The 15,389-nt window shown below is 38.0% G+C and overlaps 1 protein-coding gene across 1 annotated transcript in view; it reads left to right on the top strand.

Annotated features, from left to right (window-relative positions):
* LOC124151477 (transmembrane protein 87A-like) overlaps positions 1–15,389 on the top strand; it is a 52,255-nt gene that overhangs the window by 25,448 nt on the left and 11,418 nt on the right. Inside the window, exons 15-18 of the mRNA XM_048403308.1 lie at positions 491–599; positions 1,492–1,550; positions 13,102–13,205; positions 14,492–14,565. Coding sequence (XP_048259265.1) covers positions 491–599; positions 1,492–1,550; positions 13,102–13,205; positions 14,492–14,565 — 346 coding nt within the window. The remainder of the gene's footprint in view (positions 1–490; positions 600–1,491; positions 1,551–13,101; positions 13,206–14,491; positions 14,566–15,389) is intronic.

The following is a 15,389-nucleotide window of genomic DNA, read 5'->3' on the forward strand; positions in this document are numbered from 1 at the left end:
ACTTGCTTCTGTAGCTGTCCCAACTTTTGTACTGTAGAGAGCATGGTGAGACTAGACTTGCTTCTGTAGCTGTCCCAACTTTTGTACTGTAGAGAGCCTGGTGAGACTAGACTTGCTTCTGTAGCTGTCCCAACTTTTGTACTGTAGAGAGCATGGTGAGACTAGACTTGCTTCTGTAGCTGTCCCAACTTTTGTACTGTAGAGAGCATGGTGAGACTAGACTTGCTTCTGTAGCTGTCCTAACTTTTGTACTGTAGAGAGCATGGTGAGACTAGACTTGCTTCTGTAGCTGTCCCAACTTTTGTACTGTAGAGAGCATGGTGAGACTAGACTTGCTTCTGTAGCTGTCCTAACTTTTGTACTGTAGAGAGCCTGGTGAGACTAGACTTGCTTCTATAGCTGTCCCAACTTTCGTCCCTCTTGTCATGTCAGGTCATGTCAGGTCATGTCAGGTCATGTCGGCTATGTATGTTTCCTTGACTGCACATACATTTTCTCAAGCCTTGTCCAGACCACCAGGACCCTGAGACTGAGAAGGAACATCGTGAAACTCTCTCTCTACAGACACTTCACAAACACCCTCATATTTGCTGTGCTAGGTAAGAATTCACATATTGAAGCACTCTCTCTATAGACACTTCACAAACACCCTCATATTTGCTGTGCTAGGTAAGAATTCACATATTGAAGCACTCTCTCTATAGACACTTCACAAACACCCTCATATTTGCTGTGCTAGGTAAGAATTCACATATTGAAGCTCTCTCTATAGACACTTCACAAACACCCTCATATTTGCTGTGCTAGGTAAGAATTCACATATTGAAGCACTCTATCAATAGACACTTCACAAACACCCTCATATTTGCTGTGCCAGGTAAGAATTCACATATTGAAGCACTCTCTCTATAGACACTTCACAAACACCCTCATATTTGCTGTGCTAGGTAAGAATTCACATATTGAAGCACTCTATCAATAGACACTTCACAAACACCCTCATATTTGCTGTGCTAGGTAAGAATTCATATATTGAAGCGCTCTATCTATAGACACTTCACAAACACCCTCATATTTGCTGTGCTAGGTAAGAATTCACATATTGAAGCACTCTATCAATAGACACTTCACAAACACCCTCATATTTGCTGTGCTAGGTAAGAATTCACATATTGAAGCACTCTATCAATAGACACTTCACAAACACCCTCATATTTGCCGTGCTAGGTAAGAATTCACATATTGAAGCACTCTATCAATAGACACTTCACAAACACCCTCATATTTGCTGTGCTAGGTAAGAATTCATATATTGAAGCACTCTATCAATAGACACTTCACAAACACCCTCATATTCACAAAGACAGAATAGCTGGCTGTAATCTTTACTCCAGTAGTAACTCAGAAAAACATGGGAAATTTCAGACGGGGTCACAAGAAGAATTGCTTGGTTCCAGGGTTGCTATTGAGACCTTGTTCTTGTGTTTGCAGCTTCCATTGCCTACATGATCTGGTCCATCACACAGCACAAGATGAAGGCATGCATCACGGTGAGGCCAGGACACTTGTTCCCATGGTTACAGTGGTCTGGCACAGTGGTGATGCACGATTGATGCTAATGTGTCATCATTAACTGTTGCTATCTGATGATCACAATAAAGACAAATGATGAAATGCTGGTACTGACCTGATCACAATTAGGACTGACAAATTGTAGTCACTGATCACAATAAGGACTGACAAATGATAGTCAATGATCACAATAAGGACTGACAAATGATAGTCACTGATCACAATAAGGACTGACAAATGATAGTCGCTGATCACAATTAGGACTGACACATGATAGTCGCTGATCACAATAAGGACTGACAAATGATAGTCGCTGATCACAATAAGGACTGACAAATGATAGTCAATGATCACAATAAGGACTGACAAATGATAGTCACTGATCACAATTAGGACTGACAAATGATAGTCGCTGATCACAATTAGGACTGACACATGATAGTCGCTGATCACAATAAGGACTGACAAATGATAGTCACTGATCACAATAAGGACTGACAAATGATAGTCACTGATCACAATAAGGACTGACAAATGATAGCCACTGATCACAATAAGGACTGACAAATGGTAGTCAATGATCAAAATAAGGACTGACAAATGATAGTTGATCACAATAAGGACTGACAAATGATAGTCACTGATCACAATAAGGACTGACAAATGATAGTCAATGATCACAATAAGAACTGACAAATGATAGTCACTGATCACAATAAGGACTGACAAATGGTAGTCACTGATCAAAATAAGGACTGACAAATGATAGTTGATCACAATAAGGACTGACAAATGATAGTCACTGATCACAATAAGGACTGACAAATGATAGTCACTGATCACAATAAGGACTGACAAATGATAGTCAATGATCACAATAAGGACTGACAAATGATAGTCAATGATCACAATAAGGACTGACAAATGATAGTCACTGATCACAATAAGGACTGACAAATGATAGTCGCTGATCACAATTAGGACTGACAGATGATAGTCGCTGATCACAATAAGGACTGAAAAATGAAAGTCAATGATCACAATAAGGACTGAGAAATAATAGTCAATGATCACAATAAGGACTGACAAATGAAAGTCGCTGATCACAATAAGGACTGACAAATGATAGTCGCTGATTACACAATAAGGACTGACAAATGATAGTCAATGATCACTATAAGGACTGACAAATGAGAGTCAATGATCACAATAAGGACTGACAAATGATAGTCAATGATCACAATAAGGACTGAGAAATAATAGTCAATGATCACAATAAAGACTGACAAATGATAGTCACTGATCACAATAAGGACTGACAAATGATAGTTGCTGATCACAATTAGGACTGACAAATGATAGTCGCTGATCACAATAAGGACTGACAAATGATAGTCAATGATCACTATAAGGACTGACAAATGAGAGTCAATGATCACAATAAGGACTGACAAATGATAGTCACTGATCACAATAAGGACTGATAAATGATAGTTGCTGATGACAATAAGGACTGACAAATGATAGTCAATGATCACTATAAGGACTGACAAATGAGAGTCAATGATCACAATAAGGACTGACAAATGATAGTCAATGATCACAATAAGGACTGAGAAATAATAGTCAATGATCACAATAAGGACTGACAAATGATAGTCACTGATCACAATCAGGACTGACAAATGATAGTCGCTGATCACAATAAGGACTGACAAATGATAGTCAATGATCACAATAAGGACTGACAAATGAGAGTCAATGATCACAATAAGGACTGACAAATGATAGTTGATCACAATAAGGACTGACAAATGATAGTCACTGATCACAATAAGGACTGATCAATGATAGTTGATCACAATAAGGACTGACAAATGATAGTCACTGATAACAATAAGGACTGACACATGATAGTCGCTGATCACAATTAGGACTGACAAATGATAGTCGCTGATCACAAAAAGGACTGACAAATGATAGTTGCTGATCACAATTAGGACTGACAAATGATAGTTGCTGATCACAATTAGGACTGACAAATGATAGTCGCTGATCACAATAAGGACTGACAAATGATAGTCGCTGATCACAATAAGGACTGACAAATGGTAGTCACTGATCAAAATAAGGACTGACAAATGATAGTTGATCACAATAAGGACTGACAAATGAGAGTCAATGATCACAATAAGGACTGACAAATGATAGTTGATCACAATAAGGACTGACAAATGATAGTCACTGATCACAATAAGGACTGACCAATGATAGTTGATCACAATAAGGACTGACAAATGATAGTCACTGATAACAATAAGGACTGACACATGGTAGTCGCAGATCACAATTAGGACTGACAAATGATAGTCGCTGATCACAAAAAGGACTGACAAATGATAGTTGCTGATCACAATTAGGACTGACAAATGATAGTCGCTGATCACAATAAGGACTGACAAATGATAGTCGCTGATCACAATAAGGACTGACAAATGATAGTCGCTGATCACAATAAGGACTGACAAATGATAGTCGCTGATCACAATTAGGACTGACAAATGATAGTCACTGATCACAATAAGGACTGACAAATGATAGTCGCTGATCACAATAAGGACTGACAAATGATAGTCGCTGATCACAATAAGGACTGACAAATGATAGTCGCTGATCACAATAAGGACTGACACATGATAGTCGCTGACCACAATAAGGACTGACAAATGATAGTCAATGATCACAATAAGGACTGAGAAATAATAGTTGCTGATCACAATTAGGACTGACAAATGATAGTCAATGATCACAATAAGGACTGACAAATGATAGTTGCTGATCACAATTAGGACTGACAAATGATAGTCGCTGATCACAATAAGGACTGACAAATGATAGTCAATGATCACAATAAGGACTGACAAATGATAGTCGCTGATCACAATAAGGACTGACAAATGATAGTCGCTGATCACAATAAGGACTGACAAATGATAGTCGCTGATCACAATAAGGACTGACAAATGATAGTCGCTGATCACAATAAGGACTGACAAATGATAGTCAATGATCACAATAAGGACTGACAAATGATAGTTGATCACAATAAGGACTGACAAATGATAGTTGCTGATCACAATAAGGACTGACAAATGATAGTCGCTGATCACAATAAGGACTGACACATGATAGTCAATGATCACAATAAGGACTGACAAATGATAGTCAATGATCACAATAAGGACTGAGAAATAATAGTCAATGATCACAATAAGGACTGACAAATGATAGTCACTGATCACAATAAGGACTGACAAATGATAGTCAATGATCACTATAAGGACTGACAAATGATAGTCAATGATCACTATAAGGACTGACAAATGAGAGTCAATGATCACAATAAGGACTGACAAATGATAGTCAATGATCACAATAAGGACTGAGAAATAATAGTCAATGATCACAATAAGGACTGACAAATGATAGTCACTGATCACAATAAGGACTGACAAATGATAGTTGCTGATCACAATTAGGACTGACAAATGATAGTCGCTGATCACAATAAGGACTGACAAATGATAGTCAATGATCACTATAAGGACTGACAAATGAGAGTCAATGATCACAATAAGGACTGACAAATGATAGTCAATGATCACAATAAGGACTGAGAAATAATAGTCAATGATCACAATAAGGACTGACAAATGATAGTCACTGATCACAATAAGGACTGACAAATGAAAGTCGCTGATCACAATAAGGACTGACAAATGATAGTCAATGATCACAATAAGGACTGACAAATGAGAGTCAATGATCACAATAAGGACTGACAAATGATAGTTGATCACAATAAGGACTGACAAATGATAGTCACTGATCACAATAAGGACTGACCAATGATAGTTGATCACAATAAGGACTGACAAATGATAGTCACTGATCACAATAAGGACTGACAAATGATAGTCGCTGATCACAATTAGGACTGACAAATGATAGTCGCTGATCACAATAAGGACTGACACATGATAGTCGCTGATCACAATAAGGACTGACAAATGATAGTCGCTGATCACAATTAGGACTGACAAATGATAGTCAATGATCACAATAAGGACTGACACATGATAGTCGCTGATCACAATAAGGACTGACAAATGATAGTCAATGATCACAATAAGGACTGAGAAATAATAGTCAATGATCACAATAAGGACTGAAAAATGATAGTCGCTGATCACAATAAGGACTGACAAATGATAGTCGCTGATCACAATAAAGACTGACAAATAATAGTCAATGATCACAATAAGGACTGACAAATGATAGTCGCTGATCACAATCAGGACTGACAAATGATAGTCGCTGATCACAATAAGGACTGACAAATGATAGTCGCTGATCACAATAAGGACTGACAAATGATAGTCGCTGATCACAATAAGGACTGACAAATGATAGTCGCTGATCACAATAAGGACTGACAAATGATAGTCACTGATCACAATAAGGACTGAGAAATAATAGTCAATGATCACAATAAGGACTGACAAATGATAGTTGCTGATCACAATAAGGACTGACAAATGATAGTCGCTGATCACAATAAGGACTGACAAATGATAGTCACTGATCACAATAAGGACTGACAAATGATAGTCGCTGATCACAATAAGGACTGACAAATGATAGTCGCTGATCACAATTAGGACTGACAAATGATAGTCAATGATCACAATAAGGACTGACAAATGATAGTCGCTGATCACAATAAGGACTGACAAATGATAGTCGCTGATCACAATAAGGACTGACAAATGATAGTCGCTGATCACAATAAGGACTGACAAATGATAGTCGCTGATCACAATAAGGACTGACAAATGATAGTCAATGATCACAATAAGGACTGACAAATGATAGTTGATCACAATAAGGACTGACAAATGATAGTTGCTGATCACAATAAGGACTGACAAATGATAGTCGCTGATCACAATAAGGACTGACACATGATAGTCAATGATCACAATAAGGACTGACAAATGATAGTCAATGATCACAATAAGGACTGAGAAATAATAGTCAATGATCACAATAAGGACTGACAAATGATAGTCACTGATCACAATAAGGACTGACAAATGATAGTCAATGATCACAATAAGGACTGACAAATGATAGTCAATGATCACTATAAGGACTGACAAATGAGAGTCAATGATCACAATAAGGACTGACAAATGATAGTCAATGATCACAATAAGGACTGAGAAATAATAGTCAATGATCACAATAAGGACTGACAAATGATAGTCACTGATCACAATAAGGACTGACAAATGATAGTTGCTGATCACAATTAGGACTGACAAATGATAGTCGCTGATCACAATAAGGACTGACAAATGATAGTCAATGATCACTATAAGGACTGACAAATGAGAGTCAATGATCACAATAAGGACTGACAAATGATAGTCAATGATCACAATAAGGACTGAGAAATAATAGTCAATGATCACAATAAGGACTGACAAATGATAGTCACTGATCACAATAAGGACTGACAAATGAAAGTCGCTGATCACAATAAGGACTGACAAATGATAGTCAATGATCACAATAAGGACTGACAAATGAGCGTCAATGATCACAATAAGGACTGACAAATGATAGTTGATCACAATAAGGACTGACAAATGATAGTCACTGATCACAATAAGGACTGACCAATGATAGTTGATCACAATAAGGACTGACAAATGATAGTCACTGATCACAATAAGGACTGACAAATGATAGTCACTGATCACAATAAGGACTGACAAATGATAGTCGCTGATCACAATTAGGACTGACAAATGATAGTCGCTGATCACAATAAGGACTGACAAATGATAGTCGCTGATCACAATTAGGACTGACAAATGATAGTCGCTGATCACAATAAGGACTGACACATGATAGTCGCTGATCATAATAAGGACTGCCAAATGATAGTCGCTGATCACAATTAGGACTGACAAATGATAGTCAATGATCACAATAAGGACTGACACATGATAGTCGCTGATCACAATAAGGACTGACAAATGATAGTCAATGATCACAATAAGGACTGAGAAATAATAGTCAATGATCACAATAAGGACTGAAAAATGATAGTCGCTGATCACAATAAGGACTGACAAATGATAGTCGCTGATCACAATAAAGACTGACAAATAATAGTCAATGATCACAATAAGGACTGACAAATGATAGTCGCTGATCACAATCAGGACTGACAAATGATAGTCGCTGATCACAATTAGGACTGACAAATGATAGTCAATGATCACAATAAGGACTGACACATGATAGTCGCTGATCACAATAAGGACTGAGAAATAATAGTCAATGATCACAATAAGGACTGACAAATGATAGTCAATGATCACTATAAGGACTGACAAATAATAGTCAATGATCACAATAAGGACTGACAAATGATAGTCAATGATCACTATAAGGACTGACCAATGATAGTTGATCACAATAAGGACTGACAAATGATAGTTGATCACAATAAGGACTGACAAATGATAGTTGCTGATCACAATAAGGACTGACAAATGATAGTCGCTGATCACAATAAGGACTGACACATGATAGTCAATGATCACAATAAGGACTGACAAATGATAGTCAATGATCACAATAAGGACTGAGAAATAATAGTCAATGATCACAATAAGGACTGACAAATGATAGTCACTGATCACAATAAGGACTGACAAATGATAGTCAATGATCACAATAAGGACTGACAAATGATAGTCAATGATCACTATAAGGACTGACAAATGAGAGTCAATGATCACAATAAGGACTGACAAATGATAGTCAATGATCACAATAAGGACTGAGAAATAATAGTCAATGATCACAATAAGGACTGACAAATGATAGTCACTGATCACAATAAGGACTGACAAATGATAGTTGCTGATCACAATTAGGACTGACAAATGATAGTCGCTGATCACAATAAGGACTGACAAATGATAGTCAATGATCACTATAAGGACTGACAAATGAGAGTCAATGATCACAATAAGGACTGACAAATGATAGTCAATGATCACAATAAGGACTGAGAAATAATAGTCAATGATCACAATAAGGACTGACAAATGATAGTCACTGATCACAATAAGGACTGACAAATGAAAGTCGCTGATCACAATAAGGACTGACAAATGATAGTCAATGATCACAATAAGGACTGACAAATGAGAGTCAATGATCACAATAAGGACTGACAAATGATAGTTGATCACAATAAAGACTGACAAATGATAGTCACTGATCACAATAAGGACTGACCAATGATAGTTGATCACAATAAGGACTGACAAATGATAGTCACTGATCACAATAAGGACTGACAAATGATAGTCGCTGATCACAATTAGGACTGACAAATGATAGTCGCTGATCACAATAAGGACTGACACATGATAGTCGCTGATCACAATAAGGACTGACAAATGATAGTCGCTGATCACAATTAGGACTGACAAATGATAGTCAATGATCACAATAAGGACTGACACATGATAGTCGCTGATCACAATAAGGACTGACAAATGATAGTCAATGATCACAATAAGGACTGACAAATAATAGTCAATGATCACAATAAGGACTGAAAAATGATAGTCGCTGATCACAATAAGGACTGACAAATGATAGTCGCTGATCACAATAAAGACTGACAAATAATAGTCAATGATCACAATAAGGACTGACAAATGATAGTCGCTGATCACAATCAGGACTGACAAATGATAGTCGCTGATCACAATAAGGACTGACAAATGATAGTCGCTGATCACAATAAGGACTGACAAATGATAGTCGCTGATCACAATAAGGACTGACAAATGATAGTCGCTGATCACAATAAGGACTGACAAATGATAGTCACTGATCACAATAAGGACTGAGAAATAATAGTCAATGATCACAATAAGGACTGACAAATGATAGTTGCTGATCACAATAAGGACTGACAAATGATAGTCGCTGATCACAATAAGGACTGACAAATGATAGTTGCTGATCACAATAAGGACTGACAAATGATAGTCGCTGATCACAATAAGGACTGACAAATGATAGTCGCTGATCACAATTAGGACTGACAAATGATAGTCACTGATCACAATAAAGACTGACAAATGATAGTCGCTGATCACAATAAGGACTGACAAATGATAGTCGCTGATCACAATAAGGACTGACAAATGATAGTCGCTGATCACAATAAGGACTGACACATGATAGTCGCTGACCACAATAAGGACTGACAAATGATAGTCAATGATCACAATAAGGACTGAGAAATAATAGTTGCTGATCACAATTAGGACTGACAAATGATAGTCAATGATCACAATAAGGACTGACAAATGATAGTTGCTGATCACAATTAGGACTGACAAATGATAGTCGCTGATCACAATAAGGACTGACAAATGATAGTCAATGATCACAATAAGGACTGACAAATGATAGTCGCTGATCACAATAAGGACTGACAAATGATAGTCGCTGATCACAATAAGGACTGACAAATGATAGTTGCTGATCACAATAAGGACTGACAAATGATAGTCGCTGATCACAATAAGGACTGACAAATGATAGTCAATGATCACAATAAGGACTGACAAATGATAGTTGATCACAATAAGGACTGACAAATGATAGTTGCTGATCACAATAAGGACTGACAAATGATAGTCGCTGATCATAATAAGGACTGACACATGATAGTCAATGATCACAATAAGGACTGACAAATGATAGTCAATGATCACAATAAGGACTGAGAAATAATAGTCAATGATCACAATAAGGACTGACAAATGATAGTCACTGATCACAATAAGGACTGACAAATGATAGTCAATGATCACAATAAGGACTGACAAATGATAGTCAATGATCACTATAAGGACTGACAAATGAGAGTCAATGATCACAATAAGGACTGACAAATGATAGTCAATGATCACAATAAGGACTGAGAAATAATAGTCAATGATCACAATAAGGACTGACAAATGATAGTCACTGATCACAATAAGGACTGACAAATGATAGTTGCTGATCACAATTAGGACTGACAAATGATAGTCGCTGATCACAATAAGGACTGACAAATGATAGTCAATGATCACTATAAGGACTGACAAATGAGAGTCAATGATCACAATAAGGACTGACAAATGATAGTCAATGATCACAATAAGGACTGAGAAATAATAGTCAATGATCACAATAAGGACTGACAAATGATAGTCACTGATCACAATAAGGACTGACAAATGAAAGTCGCTGATCACAATAAGGACTGACAAATGATAGTCAATGATCACAATAAGGACTGACAAATGAGAGTCAATGATCACAATAAGGACTGACAAATGATAGTTGATCACAATAAGGACTGACAAATGATAGTCACTGATCACAATAAGGACTGACAAATGATAGTTGATCACAATAAGGACTGACAAATGATAGTCACTGATCACAATAAGGACTGACAAATGATAGTCACTGATCACAATAAGGACTGACAAATGATAGTCGCTGATCACAATAAGGACTGACAAATGATAGTCGCTGATCACAATAAGGACTGACAAATGATAGTCGCTGATCACAATTAGGACTGACAAATGATAGTCGCTGATCACAATAAGGACTGACACATGATAGTCGCTGATCACAATAAGGACTGCCAAATGATAGTCGCTGATCACAATTAGGACTGACAAATGATAGTCAATGATCACAATAAGGACTGACACATGATAGTCGCTGATCACAATAAGGACTGACAAATGATAGTCAATGATCACAATAAGGACTGAGAAATAATAGTCAATGATCACAATAAGGACTGAAAAATGATAGTCGCTGATCACAATAAGGACTGACAAATGATAGTCGCTGATCACAATAAAGACTGACAAATAATAGTCAATGATCACAATAAGGACTGACAAATGATAGTCGCTGATCACAATCAGGACTGACAAATGATAGTCGCTGATCACAATTAGGACTGACAAATGATAGTCAATGATCACAATAAGGACTGACACATGATAGTCGCTGATCACAATAAGGACTGACAAATGATAGTCACTGATCACAATAAGGACTGAGAAATAATAGTCAATGATCACAATAAGGACTGAAAAATGATAGTCGCTGATCACAATAAGGACTGACAAATGATAGTCGCTGATCACAATAAAGACTGACAAATAATAGTCAATGATCACAATAAGGACTGACAAATGATAGTCGCTGATCACAATCAGGACTGACAAATGATAGTCGCTGATCACAATTAGGACTGACAAATGATAGTCGCTGATCACAATGAGGACTGACAAATGATAGTCGCTGATCACAATAAGGACTGACAAATGATAGTCACTGATCACAATAAGGACTGACAAATGATAGTCGTTGATCACAATAAGGACTGATAAATGATAGTCGCTGATCACAATTAGGACTGACAAATGATAGTCGCTGATCACAATAAGAACTGACAAATGATAGTCAATGATCACAATTAGGACTGACAAATGATAGTCGCTGATCACAATTAGGACTGACAAATGATAGTCGCTGATCACAATAAGGACTGACAAATGATAGTCGCTGATCACAATAAGGACTGAGAAATAATAGTCAATGATCACAATAAGGACTGATCACAATAAGGACTGACAAATGATAGTCGCTGATCACAATAAAGACTGACAAATAATAGTCAATGATCACAATAAGGACTGACAAATGATAGTCGCTGATCACAATAAGGACTGACAAATGATAGTCGCTGATCACAATTAGGACTGACAAATGATAGGCGAATACCATATATGGTTGGTTAAAATACGGAGAATTACTCATATTCAAGAGACATTAGATTGGTTTAATGCACAAACGAATATAGTGTTATGTTGTTTGAACTGACGCTCATGAATGCATCACACAACTATGACTTGAGATGCACCATTAGTCTTGTGCAGGAATAGCGTCTAAAGTTTGGATATCACGTGCAGCATATCGGGATAAGAATAAAGACACTCTGTGGTAACACTTGACTGATTGTTAGTTTTGTCATTAAGTGGTACACATTGGAAACATGTCTTCTTAACGTACATATTCCTCTATATGTTTATATGGTCGGCATTTCTTTTGGCGATGAGTATATTATAAAATAAACTGGCTAAGAGAACATCGAGAACAGAACCAATAATTTAGAACTTGAAAAACTAGAAAATATCCCACGTGAGCTTTAATGTGTAAAGATGATTAGATGTTTTGGATATCCAGAAGCTAAGGTTGATGAGTGTTGTACAATGTTGTAGGACTGGCGTGAGCTTTAAGGTGTTTCCAGAAGCTAAGGTTGATGAGTGTTGTCCGATGTTGTAGGACTGGCGTGAGCTGTGGGTGGACGAGGCATTCTGGCACCTGCTCTTCTCTGTGCTGCTTCTCATCATCATGATCCTGTGGAGACCCACAGCCAACAACCAGAGGTACGAGGCACATGCAGCACGACTGTTTGTTTGTTTGTTTGTCCAGCTAAATGACGGCGGTCTGTAAATAATCAAGTCTGGACCAGACAATCCAGTGATTGCCATCATGAGCATCAATCCATGCATCAACCAAGTAAGCGAGCCTGACCACCCAATCCTCTTATGACAAGCATAGTTGCCTTTTACGGCAAGCATGGGTTACTGAAGTCCTATTCTACCCCGGATTTTTATGGACCTGCAGATCTGCTCCTTCATGCTGACAGTGGATTTTAACCTTGGTTGGATATTTCCTCTGGTTGTTTGCACTTGAGTGGGCACTCAATTTTCCACAATTCATTGTTATCCCCCACCCCAACGAAGTTGGCGGGGGATATAGAAATGGGTTCCGTCCGTGTGTGTGTGTGTGTGTGTGCGTGTGTGCGTGTGTGCGTGTGTGCGTCCCGAAATCGTTTCCGGAGCATAACTCAGAAACCGTTAAATATTTCTCTACGAAACTTTGGATGTCTATCAGACTCATGCTGAACTGGTGCCTTTTGCTATTTAGGAATTTATAAATTTTTATTTTTTACGTTTCCATGGCAACAAGTTGGACTTAGGTTCTATAAGGGTGCTGTTCGTTTCCGGAGCGTAACTCAAAAACCGTTAAATAATTTCTTACAAAACTTTGCATGTTTACCAGACACATACTGAACTGGTGCCTTTTGCTATCTAGGAATTTTATAAATTTTTATGTTTTACGTTTCCATGGCAATAAGTTGGACTTAGGTTCTATAAGGGTGCTGTTCGTTTCTGGAGCGTAACTCAAAAACCGTTAAATACTTTCTTACAAAACTTTGCATGTCTACTAGGCACATACTGAACTGGTGCCTTTTGATATATAGCACTTTTAGAAATTTTTATTGTTTATGTTTCCATGACAACAAGTTGGATTTAAGTTTTAATATAGGATTGGTTTACTTAAGGAGTATAACAAATAAACTTAAATATTTCCTTACCAAACATTGCATGTCTATATATAAATTGCATACTGAACTAGTGCCTTTTGCTATTTAGGAGTTTTATAAATGTTTATTTTAGAATTTCCATTGCAGCTATTTTGACATGGCCTAAGAGAAATGTTGGCTCAGTTACCTGTTTTGGGACCATAACGTGTTAAAATGGCGGGAGATATAGATGACTTCGTCAACTATACGCTTGTTCAGAGTTGTTTCCCTTATGCATGCCAGGATCCTATGATTGTGGGCTCATCTGGTTGTAGTGATGAGTGTATGATGTTCTGTCACCAGGTATGCCTTCTCCCCGCTGTTGGATGCTGCTGAGGACGATGTAGATGACGACACTGTCATGAATGATGCCTTCGGTGAGTCAGATAACATGGCTGTAATTACAGAATGTCATGATTTGCTTGTAGAGTACTTCCAAGAGAGACCGCCTCCCTGGTCTTGTGGTAGAGCGGAAGGTCAGGGCTTCGATCCCTGGCCGCGTCATACCAAAAGATGTTAAAAGATGGTTCTGGTTACCTTGGTGGCTCTCGGCATTATGGGGCTAAACAAGGACTGGTCGACTCGGAATCAACATGTGTCTGAGTTGGATATTCATGTTAAACTGGGGGGCACGGGTGGCCCAGTCGTCTAAGGCGCCGCGATTCGCTGTGCAGAGTTGCGTCCCTTGGGCACGCCAGAAACCTATGATTGTGGGTTCGAATCCCGGTTTGCCCCGATTATGTTTCTAGGTTTGTCAGCACCATACCCGTGCTCGTGGGTTTGACCGAAGTGGTAAACGTCTGAGACCTGCATCACTTCGGGCTTTCCTCCCACATTAAGCTGACACGCCGTGATATAACTGGAATAATGTTAAAAGCGGCGTTAAACCCAACTCACTCACTCATGTTAAACTGCGGCATGCATCTCACTGAGCTAGCACTATAACATTGGCATTAGTCCGAACAAGTACCAGCAGCCACACACACACACACACACACACACACACACACACACACACACACACACACACACACACACACACACACGCACACATGCACACATGCATGCATATCGCCATATGAGTGCAATAATCTTGGACTCAACGTTAAACCTCATTTCATCTCACAAGAACGTTATGGTTGGCTAGTAGAGTACTTACAAGCGCAGACACCTTCAGCCATATTGCAAGATACCCATGATA

This window comes from Haliotis rufescens, unplaced genomic scaffold, assembly GCF_023055435.1.
Source record: "Haliotis rufescens isolate VD_foot unplaced genomic scaffold, xgHalRufe1.0.p SCAF_3, whole genome shotgun sequence".
Taxonomy (NCBI): domain Eukaryota; kingdom Metazoa; phylum Mollusca; class Gastropoda; order Lepetellida; family Haliotidae; genus Haliotis; species Haliotis rufescens.